The sequence below is a fragment of the Erythrolamprus reginae genome, chromosome 2 (genome assembly GCF_031021105.1).
Source record: "Erythrolamprus reginae isolate rEryReg1 chromosome 2, rEryReg1.hap1, whole genome shotgun sequence".
Classification (NCBI taxonomy): Eukaryota; Metazoa; Chordata; class Lepidosauria; order Squamata; family Dipsadidae; genus Erythrolamprus; species Erythrolamprus reginae.
This window is the reverse complement of record NC_091951.1, coordinates 240,610,209-240,625,116: the sequence shown is the minus strand read 5'-3', so window position 1 is coordinate 240,625,116 and position 14,908 is coordinate 240,610,209. Positions and strand designations below refer to the sequence as shown.

General features: G+C 37.7%; 1 protein-coding gene across 3 annotated transcripts in view; it reads right to left on the bottom strand.

Annotated features, from left to right (window-relative positions):
- Window positions 1–14,908, bottom strand: part of DNAH6 (dynein axonemal heavy chain 6) — a 223,660-nt gene that overhangs the window by 16,648 nt on the left and 192,104 nt on the right. For all 3 annotated transcript variants that reach the window (XR_011558276.1, XM_070742321.1, XM_070742322.1), the window contains exons 69-71: window positions 14,579–14,698; window positions 7,876–7,997; window positions 5,939–6,068 (exon numbers count right to left, since the gene is read on the bottom strand). Coding sequence is in view for 2 of the 3 variants with exons in the window: in XM_070742321.1 (XP_070598422.1) it covers window positions 5,939–6,068; window positions 7,876–7,997; window positions 14,579–14,698 (372 nt within the window). In the remaining variant the exon portion in view is untranslated. The remainder of the gene's footprint in view (window positions 1–5,938; window positions 6,069–7,875; window positions 7,998–14,578; window positions 14,699–14,908) is intronic.

The following is a 14,908-nucleotide window of genomic DNA, read 5'->3' as shown; positions in this document are numbered from 1 at the left end:
GTATTCATGGGACAGTGGGCAATTAGAGAATCTGTTCAACACCAGATTTCACACCAACTCAGAAACCCAGGAATTTTCTTTTATTGTTAAGAGCCTTTGACGGCAAAAGAGATGCTTGGTCAAGGCATTTACTTAAGCCTTTGGTGATGGCTAAGCATCTAATCCCCAGGCTCTCTTAAAGTCTGAGAGTTTACCGCCAACCTTCCTAAAGGGGAATTGTTTAGTGGCATTGCATAAAAGCATAGAGCAATGGCAATTAGTCTTCCTGGCCTTGGTTTAGACTCTTTAATCTGTCCCCTCAGCCAGAGGACAGTGTTCTATTCCGATAGGAAATAGGCCATGCCTATGAGGCACTTCACACACCACAACAGAGATCCAAATTAAATAGCTTTATGAGATAATATACCAATCAGGGAAGGATGACAATCGTAATTTTTCACAGTAGGCAATGTCAAATGAAACAATAAAACAAAATAAAATAATCTTCCCAAATTCTCCAAGGCTTGATACGCTAAAAACATGATATTTCTCCTATACTTTCACTATGAAATTTCCCTTCCCCCATGGCTTATAGAATTTATACATGGTATGCTTGTATGTATGAGTGGTTCTTTAAATTGGGGTTTTTTAGATTGTTTTAATATTAGATTTGTTTACATTGTCTTTTTATATTGTTGTTAGCCGCCCCGAGTCTTCGGAGAGGGGCGGCATACAAATCTAATAAATACAAATACAAATGAAAGAGAGCAGCCCTGAATTCAAAACAGCTGGTATCCTTTCAAGTCTAGCTGTCTCTCTGTCTGTCTGCCTGTCTATCTACCTACCTATCTACACACACACACACATTAATGTGTTGTATTATTTTTGAAGAGACAACACATTTATACTGTTATACAAGCTCAACTCAACATTGTAGCCAAGTGTCATTTCTTCAGTGTTGTCACATGAAAAGATATACAGTACTTAAATATTTACAAAACGTGAGGGGGTGTACTCACTTCTGTGACACACTGTGTGTCCTGGCAACATAAGATTTCCTTTGGCAGACCCAGAGGATCTTATAATGCTAAAATACAGTTTCTTCTTCTACAGTAACAAGTAAAAATAACACTTTTTATTTTCTGTATTCTACAAATTTCAGTTAAAAGTATCTCTATTTATAAAAGGAAGGAAGGAATCCCAAGAAACACTTTTTTCCCCTTCCTCTTGTCAGTTCTAACTTTCCTTTAGAATAGTTATTACTACAAAATAGTTGGTTAATTTATGTTTTTATATATTGTATAAATGCAAGTGATCTGTTCAAAAAGTAAGGGACTTGATTTCAATAAAAGCTGGGACTTTCGTTAGAAATTTTGAAGTACAGTGATCCCTCGATTTTCGCGGGGGTTACATTCCAAGACCTCCCGCGGAAATCGATTTTCCGCGATATAGCGGCGCGGAAGTAAGTTTGGAGGCTGGCAATGGTTGTTTTTAATGTCGGCCACCCCCCCAGCGCCTCCGGCCTCCTCGCCGCTCGCCCGCCCGCCCGCTGCTCGCCCGTTCGCCCGCCCGCCCGCCGCCCGCTCACCCGCCGCTCGCCTGCCTGCCGTTTGCCCGCCCGCCGTTTGCCCGCCCGCCACTTGCTCGCCGCTCACCTGCTCGCTGCCCGCTCCACCTCTCTTTCTCCTCTGCTGCAAGAGAGGCGGGACAGGCATTCTCCGGAGGCTGGAGGGTGCACGAGAGAGGGAAAGTGAGAAAAAGAGAGAGAGAAAGAGGGGGAGAGATAGAGAAAGAGAGAGAAGGAAAGAAAGAAAGAGATGAGAAAGGAAGGAAGAGAGTGAGAGAGAGGAAGAAAGAGAGAGAGAGAAGAGTGGAAGGAAGAGAGAGAGAAATGATAGAAAAAAGGGGAGAAAAAAAGAGAAATGAGAAAATGATTGAAGCAGAGAATGACAGGAAAGAAAGAGAAAGAGACAGAGAAGTGACTCTTGGTGATGACGTATGACATCATCGGGTGGGAAAAACCGTGGTACAGAAAAAAACCCGTGGAGTATTTTTTAATTAATATTTTTTGAAAAACCGTGGTATAGCGTTTCGCGAAGTTTGAAGCTGCGAAAATCGAGGGATCACTGTAAACCCTTTGGAAAATTAGACAAATGAGACCTCTATAGTATAGCATGGAACTATACTCAATACTAATATACTAAGTTGACACTATATCCCCCAAAATTGCTAGATGCAGTTGCTAGATAGGACGTTCTCCAGATTAAACAAATATCTTTGGTAGAAAATACCATATTTTTGGTCTATAAGACACAATCCCCCCCGCCCGCCAAGTGGTGGAAATGTCTATGCTTCTTGTAGAGCGAATGTTGCCAAAGCCCCACCCACCTGCCAGTTCCCCACTCTTTGGCCTCCACACGCCCAATTTTCGGCCTCTGTGCACTACATTTTTGGCCTCTGCATGTCCCATTTATGTCCATTCCAGGTGGCGGGGTTAGCTGCTGACACCGCTGCTGATCACCGATTGGTAGCAATAGAAGGTGGTGACAGAGATTCCTACTACCTTGAACGGGCTAAAAACAGGGCATGTGAAGGCAGAAAACAGGATACGCAGAGGCCAAAAATGGGACATGCAGAGGTGGCGATATATGAAAGTGATCCCCACAGCCTGGAACATCTGATTGGTGGTATTTCAAGAAGCCGATCCAACCGCCAATAAGCTGCTCGTGCTAAATCAGGCTGCAATAAAGCTGAAGTTGACCAGGTTGTTCGCTGCAAGGATGCTAGCTAGATGAATACCGATGGATGCTGCAGAGGCAGATTTTTTTTCTTGTTTTCCTCCCCAAAAGCTAGGTGCTACTTATGGTCCAGAGCAGTGATTGGCGAACCTTTTTTCCCTTGGGTGCCAAAAGAGCATGGTGTGTGCTCTCACGCATGCACAAGTGCCCGCACCCATAATTCAATGCCTAGGGAGGGCAAAAACAGCTTCCCCCACCCCCCCAGAGGCCCTCTGGAAGCCAGAAATGACCTCTTTCCCAAATTCTGGTGGGCCCAGTAGGCTTGTGTTTCACCGTCCCAGGCTCCAAAGGCTTCCCTGGAGTTAAGGGAATGTAAAAATACACTCCCCCATCCCCCTGGAGGCACCCTGGAAGCCAAAATCGCCCTCCCAGAGCCTCTGTGCGAGTCAAACATCAGCTGGCCAGCACACAGATGCATGTTGGAGCTGAGCTAGTGCAACAGCTCACGTGCCAGTAGATATGGCTCTGCGTGCCACCTGTGGCACCCGTGCCATAGGTTCACCATCCCTGGTCCAGAGTGTCTTACAGTGCAAAAAATATGGTATTAGGTAACTTCTTTGCTAATGAAACAAAACAAAGAAACAAACTTAAGGATATACAGTATTTTAAATGTACAGATGCACTGGCATATTCTTGAAAGCACTGCAAAATTAAGTATACAATTCCATGAACCTACAGAGCAAGTAGATACAAAATTTATATTTGAATAAATATATACAAGAAGCTGCTGAATGGCATTCTGGCAAGTGAATTTAACATTCTGTTTCTGGACTGTATTAACTCAATTTAGAAATTACTATCAGAACAGACAGCCAACTATTTAACAGGGCTGACATTAACAGGTCTTATCAATTAACTATGTTTCTCTAAACTCATTAAAAAATATTTGCAGATATGCACTTAAAAGAATAACTGGCCTCAATTAAGACCATAGATCACCCCTTACAAATGGCTTATCAATAGCAATGTCATTTATATTGTATGTTATTTTTTAAAGGAAGCTAGAATTAAATTAGGTTTAATCTGCATTAAATAAAATCATTATGCTGATTACTGCTTATTGCCTTATAGCAATTTTATTTCACAGTCTGTAGAGCAGAACTGTACAAACCACAAATGGCCTGACAAGCATTTTTCAGGGTGAAGATTTTATTTTGTGCTTTTTGGAAGCAGCCTAGGCAAAATCCATGGTGAAGTCCAGCACAATGTCTATATTGTGATTATAGGAAGATGACCTTCATTCTACATCCCTATTCTCAGTTACAAGATGTTTCCTCAAACATTTTTGTTTATTTTCTCAGTATTAAACATGAAGAACAAATTAATTCTGTGTGAATCTTAAGTAGCACACAGATTTTACTAGAATAACATGATCTTAGACAGCGGATAAACAAATCATATACAAGCTATTCATTTTGAATTGTTTATGTCCCAATTACTTTGTAATATATACTGGAGAATATTTATTTTTAAATGGCTTTTGCTGTTAGAATCGTTTAGGAGACTGATATAAGATATTTTTTATTTCTTGAAAGGAATCTGCCGACTTGTTCTGGTAGTTTCAGATGAACACCTCCCTTCTGTATAAGCTTGTTTGTTGTTGAAGTTGACCTTAATACCTCGACTTGTATAATACAAACACAAATAAATATTTTACCTCAGAGACCATGTTTCTCTCCAATTCTATTCCCCCCCCCTCTAAACTTTTCTCCATTTCCACTGATATCTATAGAGGAAAGGCTTTGATCATACTGCCATGGCTGCCATATTACCTCCCACCCCAGGCGGAGGTTGCTACTTACTGCCGCTACAGGGATGATGTGCATCAACTCCTACCCTCAAAACGTCGCTACAGAGCACTGCACACCAAGACAACTAGACACAAGAACAGTTTTTTTCCGAACGCCATCATTCTACTAAACAAATAATTCCCTCAATGCTGTCAGACTTTCTACTAAATCTGCACTTCTATTCTACTAGTTTTTCTCATCATTCCTATCACCCATTTCCTCCCATGTTGACTGTATGACTGTAACTTGTTGCTTATATCCTAAGATTTTTATTAATATTGCTTCTTCATTGCTTATTTGACCCCTATGACAATCATTAAGTGTTGCACCACATGATTCTTGACAAATGTATATTTTATTTTATGTACGCTGAGAGCATATGCACCAAGACAAATTCCTTGTGTGTCCAATCACACTTGGCCAATAAAAAAATTCTATTCTATTCTATGTAGCTCCGTGTCGCCGGCGTGCATGCGTGCGTACCGCAGTGAGATTTTGCTTTTACACATGCGCGGAAGCAAAAAAAAGCCAAAATCTCTCTCTTGCGCATCTTCTCTCACAAAATTTTGCTTCCTGCGTGTGTGCAGACCAGCAACACAGCGTACATACCAGCAACACAGAGCTGTGTGCATAGCTCCATTTTTGCTACCAGTATGTAGTGTGGCCCGTACCGGCTAGCAACCCGATACTGCTCCCCTCCCCTCCCAACATATGTCAGTATCCTTTTCTTCAGTTAAAATATAAAGTATTGAACTTAATGCATCATGCATCTCTAGTCACGGAATAGACTACTTCTTAAAGATAGATACTGTAAGTTATATATCCCAGCGACCGATTAGGTCCCACAGAGTGGGCCTTCTCCGTGTCCCGTCAACTAAACAATGTAGTTTGGCAGGACCCGGGGGAAGAGCCTTCTCTGTGGCGGCCCCGGCCCTCTGGAAGCAACTCCCCCCAGAGATCAGAATTGCCCCCACCCTCCTCGCCTTTCGTAAGCTCTTTAAAACCCACCTCTGCCGTCAGGTATGGGGGAACTGAGATATTCTTTCCCCCTGGGCCTCTGCAATTTATGCATGGTATGTCAGTATGTATATTATAATAAGGGTTTTTTAGTTGTTTTACTATTGGATTGCTACATATTGCTTTTATCACTGTTGCTAGCCGCCCTGAGTCCAAGGAGAGGGGCGGCATACAAATCCAATAAATAAATAAATGAATGAATGAATGAATGAATGAATAAATAAATAAATGAATAAGTGAATAAGTGAATATGTGGAAAGTGATTGTTTAATTGAGATAACAATTACTATGAATATAAGGGAATTAGACAAGATAATCCCTGATATTAAGAAAAGTAAGCAGTGTTGGTCATACCAGGAATTTTAGCAAGGATTGAACTAGCAAGCTCCTGCACAATCTCATCATTGCTTTTTCCTGATCCCTGGGCTGTTGTGCGTGGCTGTACATCAAGTATTGTAGTAATCAGAGTATTAGTTTCCTTTCTCTATAAAAAAAAAGAAAACATGAAAGATATTAATTTTTAGAAGCCCATATTAAAAATAGATGATATTTAAAATTAAAAGATTTCTTTCTATAAATCTACCCATTTGTTTAGTTTCACCATTGCTATGAAAGCATGTTAATTCTTTATAAGGTGAAGATTTCACTCATTAAAAATAGTTCTGTGTGAAAATAATCACACAGTATATTTTTCCCTTTGGTCTTTGAAACTGCTTATAAAATGCATTCATATTAGGTTTCTCATTTTGACTCTTTAATCAGCAGAAGTATTTAAAGCTAATTAAACTTTTTGGCAACTCAGTCAAGTAAATAATTTTAAAGCTTTCAGTTGAAGGAAAGGCAATCCATCTATATATATTTTAACTTAATGATTCAGTAACTTTTTAGAATATAGATCAGAGGTAGCCTTAATGGTTGAATTCATATTTAATGGTTTTATGCTTCTTGGATGAGAAGTGAAACATCTTCAAGGAAAAAACAAAAACTCCACATACTTTTGGAAAAACATCTTTGGGACAATCATGATCTGGATGACTGAAAATCTCCATAGAAACTTAGGATATTGTGTATAGCATTGCAATGAATCCAAGAAGTGTGGCTTTTTGTAATCGACAGATGGCAAATTTATCAATGTACATATTTTCTAAATATTGTCCAAGATTTTTTGGTATGATCACTGGGACCACCACAACTAGGAAAATCACCAGGCCCAGACAAGATATACTTGTTATATTCTATATAAATGACCTTTATGATCACATTATGAGCAACTGCGTTCTCTTCGCCAATGATGTAAAACTCTTCAACACCACCAATAACACTCCTACCCTCAAAAAAGACCTTGACTTTGTGTCAGAATGGTCAAACATCTGGAAACTCCAAATCTCAACCAAAAAATGCTCTGTCCTACACATTTGCAAAAAGAATCAGAACACCAAATACAAACTGAATAGACAAGACCTTGCAGACAACCCTCTCTCTGCAAACTCCTACCCTCAAAACAATGCTATAGAATAATGCACACCAAAGCAACTAGACACAAGAACATTTTTTCCCCAAGGGCCATCACTCTGCTAAACAAATAATAGGAGTTGAAGCAGTTTGTGTCCAGGATGTACAGTACACAGGTCCTCAATAGAAGGCACGTTGGTAGCGATAGTTTTTTCTGCAGTTATACCAGATGACAGATACCTGAAATACTCCCAGGAAAATCTTGCCCTTGAAATAAGATTTTGTATTTTAGACTGCAGGAGTGAATTTGTTCTGTTTGCAGATTGCTTCAGATTTCTGCCAACTGTAAAGGTGACCTGACCCATGCTGAGAGTACTAGAGATGGTGGAGTTTAGAATGTTGATCATTCCATTGAGAATAATTAAGATGGTTTTCAATTATTTAAAATAACCTCAGAGATTAGTTGTTAGAGAGTTTTATTTAACAAGAATATTCGAGGCTGACAGTGTAAGTTTGAAGTTATTCATCTGTTAAGCAAAATTTTAAATTGATATGGCAATATTATTTGTATAAATATCATTGGTAATGCAATATGTATAGCATACATTATAACAGGTTTTAAAATAACTGAAAAGAAAACCTTTACAGGACTGAGAATTATCTTAGTAATATTTTAGGAATGGACACATTTTGGAAATCCCGCACAGAAGACTTAACAATTATTGCTTGTTATTTTTGTACAACTGACTAATATTACCAAAGTCCTCCTTTTACACTGAGCTGTAAAACACAATTTATCTTAAATGAGTTTTGAACATTTATTTTGAGTATATTCGCACCTGGAATGCTAAATTGGCATTTTCATGCATTCCAAATATTTCTGGGTCATCAATCAAAGGAAGGTTTTCAATATACTCCTTAAAGTTTTGCAAACTGTCAGCCACAGGGGAAAAATATATTCCTGTTTTATTAAAAAAAAATAGAAACTTATTAAAAGACAAACACAATAACAATTTCATGCATTCTGTACAATGCAATTTTACATAGATACAACTTTAATAATTAATGTCATACTGCTAGCTTTCAGAGAACATTTTACCATTTTACATGATGTGTGTCAGATTAGGTCTTCCTAACGTTACAGGAGTTCAAATATTGAAAAAATAACTTCCCAAACATCTACACTAAAATTGTCTAAACATTTTATAATACTTTCATAATTTTCCTCTATTGTTTTACAGTGCAATATTCGTTGCTTTATGAAACGGTTGCTTTAGTATGGAACGTCATTTATACAGAGCTTATTTGAAACAACAAATAATATTGCTTTTATTTGCTGTTTTGATTGTTGCGCTTTCTGTGTATGTAACTGAATGCTGGTGTTTTATCTAATTGGGCTTAGAATATTTTAAAGTTATTTGAAATAGCAAACAACTTTAAAATATTCTAAGCTCAATTAAATAAAACACCAGAATTCAGAAAGAGCAATAATCAAGACAGCCAATAAAAACAACATTAAGCAATTTTTTAAAAGAACTTGAAGTTCTTTTTTTTTTTTTAAATAACTTTGAGAAATAGAAAGAGCTCCATTGAATGTGGATTTTGGGGGAGCATCCTTGAGCCGAGCCGTTCTCCCTGAACTCTCTTCGAGAACGTCATCCAAGAGAAGGCTTTTTCCCCTGCCATCACTGCAAATTTGATGAGGATACTTAGAGAAGAGGTTCTGAATAGAATTTCTAATCCCTAAAGAGCTGCAATTTTCAATGCCCCTTTTCTTCTAAAGGGGTTCCCAGTAAAGAGGTACTAAGGTACTAGTCACTGAGTAAGCAATTTTAATATTCTTTGGGAAATTTTTGACTGTGTTTTAGCACATAGAAAAGAATGGCATTGACATTTAATTACAAGGTGTTGACAGCACAGCTACCAGGGTGACAAGGAGAGGGAAAACTTGCTGAAATTACCATTGCGAATTAGAAATAATGTACACACTCCTTTGAAGTGTAGTCTGGTTGAATTTATGAGAGATTAACTATTTGTATGGATGTTTTGTAAACCAACAAGAAGAAATAATAATAATATATTTCAATTATGAAATAATTGTTTACCCATAGAGAACATTAAACTGTTAATATACCCACAAATATTTTATATTTATATACTGTATATAGCAATCTGATCATGTAAAGCGAAGACTGGTTAAGTAAAGTAATGGCTTTTCATTTCAAAACAGGAAGGAAATTATTAAAAGTGATCAGAGATAGTGTAATTTCACTTGAGCAATGAGAAAGTTGTTCAGTAAGAATGAAATGCAAAGAGTTAAGTAAAACATGTGGCTTGGGCACCCTAATCCTCATCTTTAGGATAGGATTAAATAAGATTGAGGGGATCCAGTTTGGGGTAGTGGTTAAGACACCAGGCCCGAAACCAAGAAGTTGTCAGTTCTAGTCCTGCTTTAGATATGAACAAGCTGGGCATTTTTGGTACTTTTGTAGCTCTGGGAAGGGGTAAACCACTTCTGAAATCTTGCCAAGAAAACTGCAGACATTGGTCCTGGCAGGAGTGAAGACTGATTCAAAATGATTTTTTAAAAAACAAGCAAACACAGAGATTGAAAATCCAGAAGGACTTTTAAAGTTTCTAGAATAGCAGAAAAACCAAGTATTTTAAAGTAGAAAAACTAAAAACAGGTATCACAGTAGATAACTAACGTAGGAGAACAGAATTTAGGCCCTGGGAAAGGCAAAGCTCTCCAGAGCCCTTGGGAAGTTATTATTTTTTAAGCACTGTGGAGGAGACTCTCAAGAAAGATTGAGCAGCTTTCAGAAGTTTCTGAGAAAATAACTGGATGCAGGTAGAGAATGAAAAGCAGAGTGGATCACGAGCTGAATTTTCTCCAGTCTTTGGAATTAGAAAGAAAGAGTACAGAAACTATTCAGACAAGGTACAAACTACGCTTGGCATTGATTTTAATTAAGACCAATAGTGTTAACATTTTCTCTGATCGTATTTTATGAGAATGGAGACGCTTGGGCAGTTCAATCTCAAATTAGTACCTGAAACACTTCTGATTGAGATAGATATGCACATAGATACATGTATCCTAATGACAGAAGGAAAGGGGTGAATTACCTGATCACCCACGCTAAACAGCATGGAGTAAAGTATTTTTTTGTACAGAAATACATTCCTTATTTGTAGAGCATTAATGCCAGGAAGAATCAGATCATGGTTGTACTCAACAGCTAGCAGGAAGAGTAGGAGAATGAAATCAATGCAAATTCTCTAAAGCATAGGTCTCCAACCTTGGCAACTTTAAGACTTGTATACTTCAATTTGCAGAATTCCTTAGCCAGCAAAGCTATAGGACCCATGATTTCAACATTATCTTCAGCAAAACTGTCTGAGGAATTCTGCAAGTTGAAGTCCACAAATCTTAATGTTGTCAAGCTTAGAGACTACTCATGCTCTGAAGGACAAAACCAGAAGATGAACTATGATTTAAAAAACAAAACAAAATTGAAGACCTGCAATGAGTATAACTGAAACCACAAGAAACTAGGAAAGCAATTCAACAAGGATGGTTTGGAAAGAGCACAGCTTTCTTCATATGGTTAATGAGATGTAACTGTTTGTTTCCAAATGAACTGAGATTAGATCAGAAAGAGCAAGTTATGAGACAGATGTGCTCGAATGCTCCACTGAGAATAAATAGGAAAAAGGGAATGCAGGCTTTATAAGAAGACGAGCTGCACATTTCTTCCTTGTAACCAAGAGAAATTGGCAAACAAATGTTAAGGTTCCAATTATTAGATTATATTTGACTATTTTAAAAGACAGAATGCATCTATTGGGATTAAAAGACCGATGGGTAGGTCAAGCCTTGCAGAAATTTCCAGAGCTTTATATTTGCATTACACATTACATTGAGACAATTTAATGCATATTAAGTGCACCTACTACAGCTTGTAAAATATGTAGTAATTGTGAGAATGTGTATAGCCAGCAGGCTTTCTACTGAACTGGACTGGAACATTTCTATTAATAACTTCAACATGCAACTCTAATTGAAAAAAAACTAATTATATAACAATAACATGGTAAAATCAAATGCTTGTATTCTTCCAGTGATTTTCAAAGCAGGGACTTGAGATTTCTTCAACAAAATGAAATAATAGTGACCTTCATATCTGCATTCCTATCAATCTCAAGAGTCTTGAAGATTCTGTACCAATTCATTCTGCTAGTCTGGTATAAAATGTACACAAAGGAGCCTGTCTTGGTGATCACACCCTGCTCTGTATACAGGTAGATAAAGACTAATGCAAGTTCAAATAATGCAATATTCAATAACAATAACAACAGAGTTGGAAGGGATCTTGGAGGTGTTCTAGTCAACCCCCTGCTTAGGCACAAAACCCTACTCTACTTCAGACAGATGTTTATCCAACATCTTCTTTAAAACTTCCAGTGTTGGAGCATTCACAACTTCTGGAGGCAAGCTGTTCCACTGATTAATTGTTCTAACTGTTAGGAAATTTCTTCTTAGTTCTAAGTTGCTTCTCTCCTTCTTCAGTTTCCATCCATTGCTTCTTGTTCTACCCTCAGGTTCTTGGAGAATAAGTTGACTCCTTCTTCTTTGTGGCAACCCCTGAGATATTGGAACACTGCTATCATGTCTCCCCTGGTTCTTCTTTTCATTAAACTAGCCATGCCCAGTTCTTGCAACCATTCTTCATATGCTTTAGCCTCTAGTGCCCTAATCATCTTTGTCACTCTTCTCTGCACTTTTTCTAGAGTCTCAACATCCTTTTTGCATCGTGGTGACCAAAACTGAATACAGTATTCCAAATGTGGCCTTACCAAGGTTTTATAAACTGGTATTAACACTTCACGTGATCTTGATTCTATCTCTCTGTTAATGCAGACTAGAACTGTGTTGGCTTTTTTGGCAGCTGTTGCACACTGTTTGATACAGTGTGAATTGTAAATTGATACCAGGTTGTGTTTAATGCGATGCAAAATTGAGCCAAGGCAAGGTGAACATGGGTGCAAGCATATACCCAGTTGTGGCCGAGGGGGTTAGATGCTGTTAATCTTCATGAGTACAAATTGGAGGAAAAGAAGATTGTGTCAGAGGAAAATAGTTCAAGTTTTTAAAAGATGCTTGTTATTATATTAGACCAAAAAATTGATGCAATTGAACATGAACAGAGTCTTATCAACTTTAAAATAGGGCATGTTAGGATGCCTAAATCTATGATAGAATGGTTTTTTTTAATACTGCTTTCTATAACTACTCAATGACTTTGCTAACCATGCATTTAAATTATATTATTTTTGTCCTTCACTGGAACATTTCATTAATATAAATAGAAAGAAATTATGTTGAAAATCTTTCTGTTGGGTTGGAACCAATTACCATATTTTCCATAGAAATATGACCTTGAATAGTGTTAATTCGAATAATACAAGCCATTTTGTTGGATTCATTAATTGCACTAATCATTACCCATTTATGTTATTCAAATGGTGGTTCCTCTATACAACGATAATGTTCCCTCTATACAACAATAAAGACACCTGTTTTCTGTAAAAGCTTTTCATCAATAACTTGCTTCTTAGGAAACAAGTACTGCTCCTGAAAAAGTAAGCTAGTGAAGCAAAGCAAACATTGTCTTGAGCGTTGTCTTGAATGCCTACTAAGAAACCACTAATGGACGACTATAATTTAAAATAGCTGAAAAACATTTTGCTAATAATATTTCCTCCCGCAATACAATGTAGGCTTGGATATTTCTCAATATATTTTGTGAGAGATTCATTTTTAAAAAAAACTTTTAAAGAAGACTTTTTGAGTTGCATCTACTGAGAAATAAATTCAGCAAAAAGAGCAGTAGGGAATAAAAATAAACTCATGCAACATATTGTAGATACAGTGATACCTTGTCTTACAAACTTAATTGGTTCCGGGATGAGGTTCTTAAGGTGAAAAGTTTGTAAGACGAAACAATGTTTCCCATAGGAATCAATGGAAAAGCGATTAATGCGTGCAAGCCCAAAATTCACCCCTTTTGCCAGCCGAAGCGCCCGTTTTTGTGCTGCTGGGATTACTCTGAGGTTCCCCTCCATAGGAAACCCCACCTCTGGCCTTCTGTGTTTTTGCGATGCTGCAGGGGAATCCCAGCAGGGGAATCCCAGCATCGCAAAAACAAGCGCTTCACTGGCAACGGAAGTCCAGAGGTGGGGTTTCCCATGGAGGGGAGCCTCAGGGAAATCCCAGCAGCACAAAAAACGGTGTTTCGCTGGCAACGGAAGTCTGGAGGTGGGGCATCCCAGTGGCGGCGGTGGGTTTGTAAGGTGAAAATAGTTTGTAAGAAGAGGCAAAAAAATCTTAAACCCCGGGTTTGTATCTTGAAAAGTTTGTATGATGAGGCGTTTGTAAGATGAGGTATCACTGTATTTAGGTAGTGTCTTTCCGGAAGCTTTTATTTAAAAAAAATGGAACCCAGTGACATATTGGGAAAGGTTGATCAAGAAGAGACAAAACTGAAGTCAAACAGAGCTGAGAATCAGGAGGTATGAAAAGAGAGCTTGAGTAAAGTAACATCATATCCTCATCACTCATTTGCACTCAAAAGTCTGGGAATAAGGATGCTGGCGATGCATTTGCCATACACAGAACTAATAAACCATTGTACTGTGACGGTGTGCTCTACTTAGCTCACCAGCAAAAGGAGCTATTGCAGCTGACCTTGAAAGGAACAGAAGGAAACACTGCATCATAAGGCAAGATCTTCTATATTTGAACGTGTTGAAACTCGATCACCAAAAGTCTAAAATGTTTCTCTTCATTTAACTTTACATTTTAGCTCTTCTGAATTTAGGGAAAGGTTTTAAAAATGGCAGCTGCATGATTCTAAAATCTTGACTTTTTTTGGCTGGGAATAATCCAGAAAGCAGCCACATGCTGATAACTATAACAATTCAGATTTTAAGAAATTGAGGGAGAGCACGTTCTAACATATGTGCAGTTCCTTGTAAGATGGAAATAACCATGAGGACTAAATGGATGAACATAAGGATAGATGGTAAATGAGCAGTTGGGGGTGAATGAGAATATATTTCAGTCACTTAAGGAATAGATTAAATCAAGAGAATCTGATATTTACTGCTGAATACCAGAAATTGTATTAATTTAAAAGGGAATTAGAGATACCTGATTTTATAAGTTTATATCCATTCTTTTAAGGGAATCAATTACCCACATTTTTTTTCTTTCCTGCCATTGAAAATTATACTTGATGAGTTCTTTTAAGGGTTGGACTCTGGTGAACATATTCAAGGTTTTAGATGTGACAGGTGGCCAATAAACTTCAGGTTGTGTTTTCTTGCTCATAATAACCATTCCAGGGAAGAATGCAATACCAGTAATTAGTTTTATTCTCCTTAAATACTGAACTGAATCATTTTAACAGAACAATTGCAATCAGTTTAATGAAGCTTTTACTGATATCAAATATCGGCAACTTAAAATGTATTTACCTGATTCAGAATATTTATACTCCTCTTCCAAAGTTGTAGGAGAAAAAAACCTCTTTAGGATTGTGCGAAGACACCTTTGATCCCAAGCATCTGTAACTCGGCCTCCATATGTAATCTCCCCTGCAACATGATTTGTTTTACAAATGATCTCATCATTCATTATGTTTAATGTAACACATTTTAGCTCTGTTTTCTCCGAATAATTATTGAACTGGTGACTTTGAGAATGTGTTATCATGCATCTAAATTTCCTCTGACTATATTAATAGAAATGTGCAAAATGCTAGACTATCAAATTATGTGTCATAAAAGATTAATTTTAATAATTGG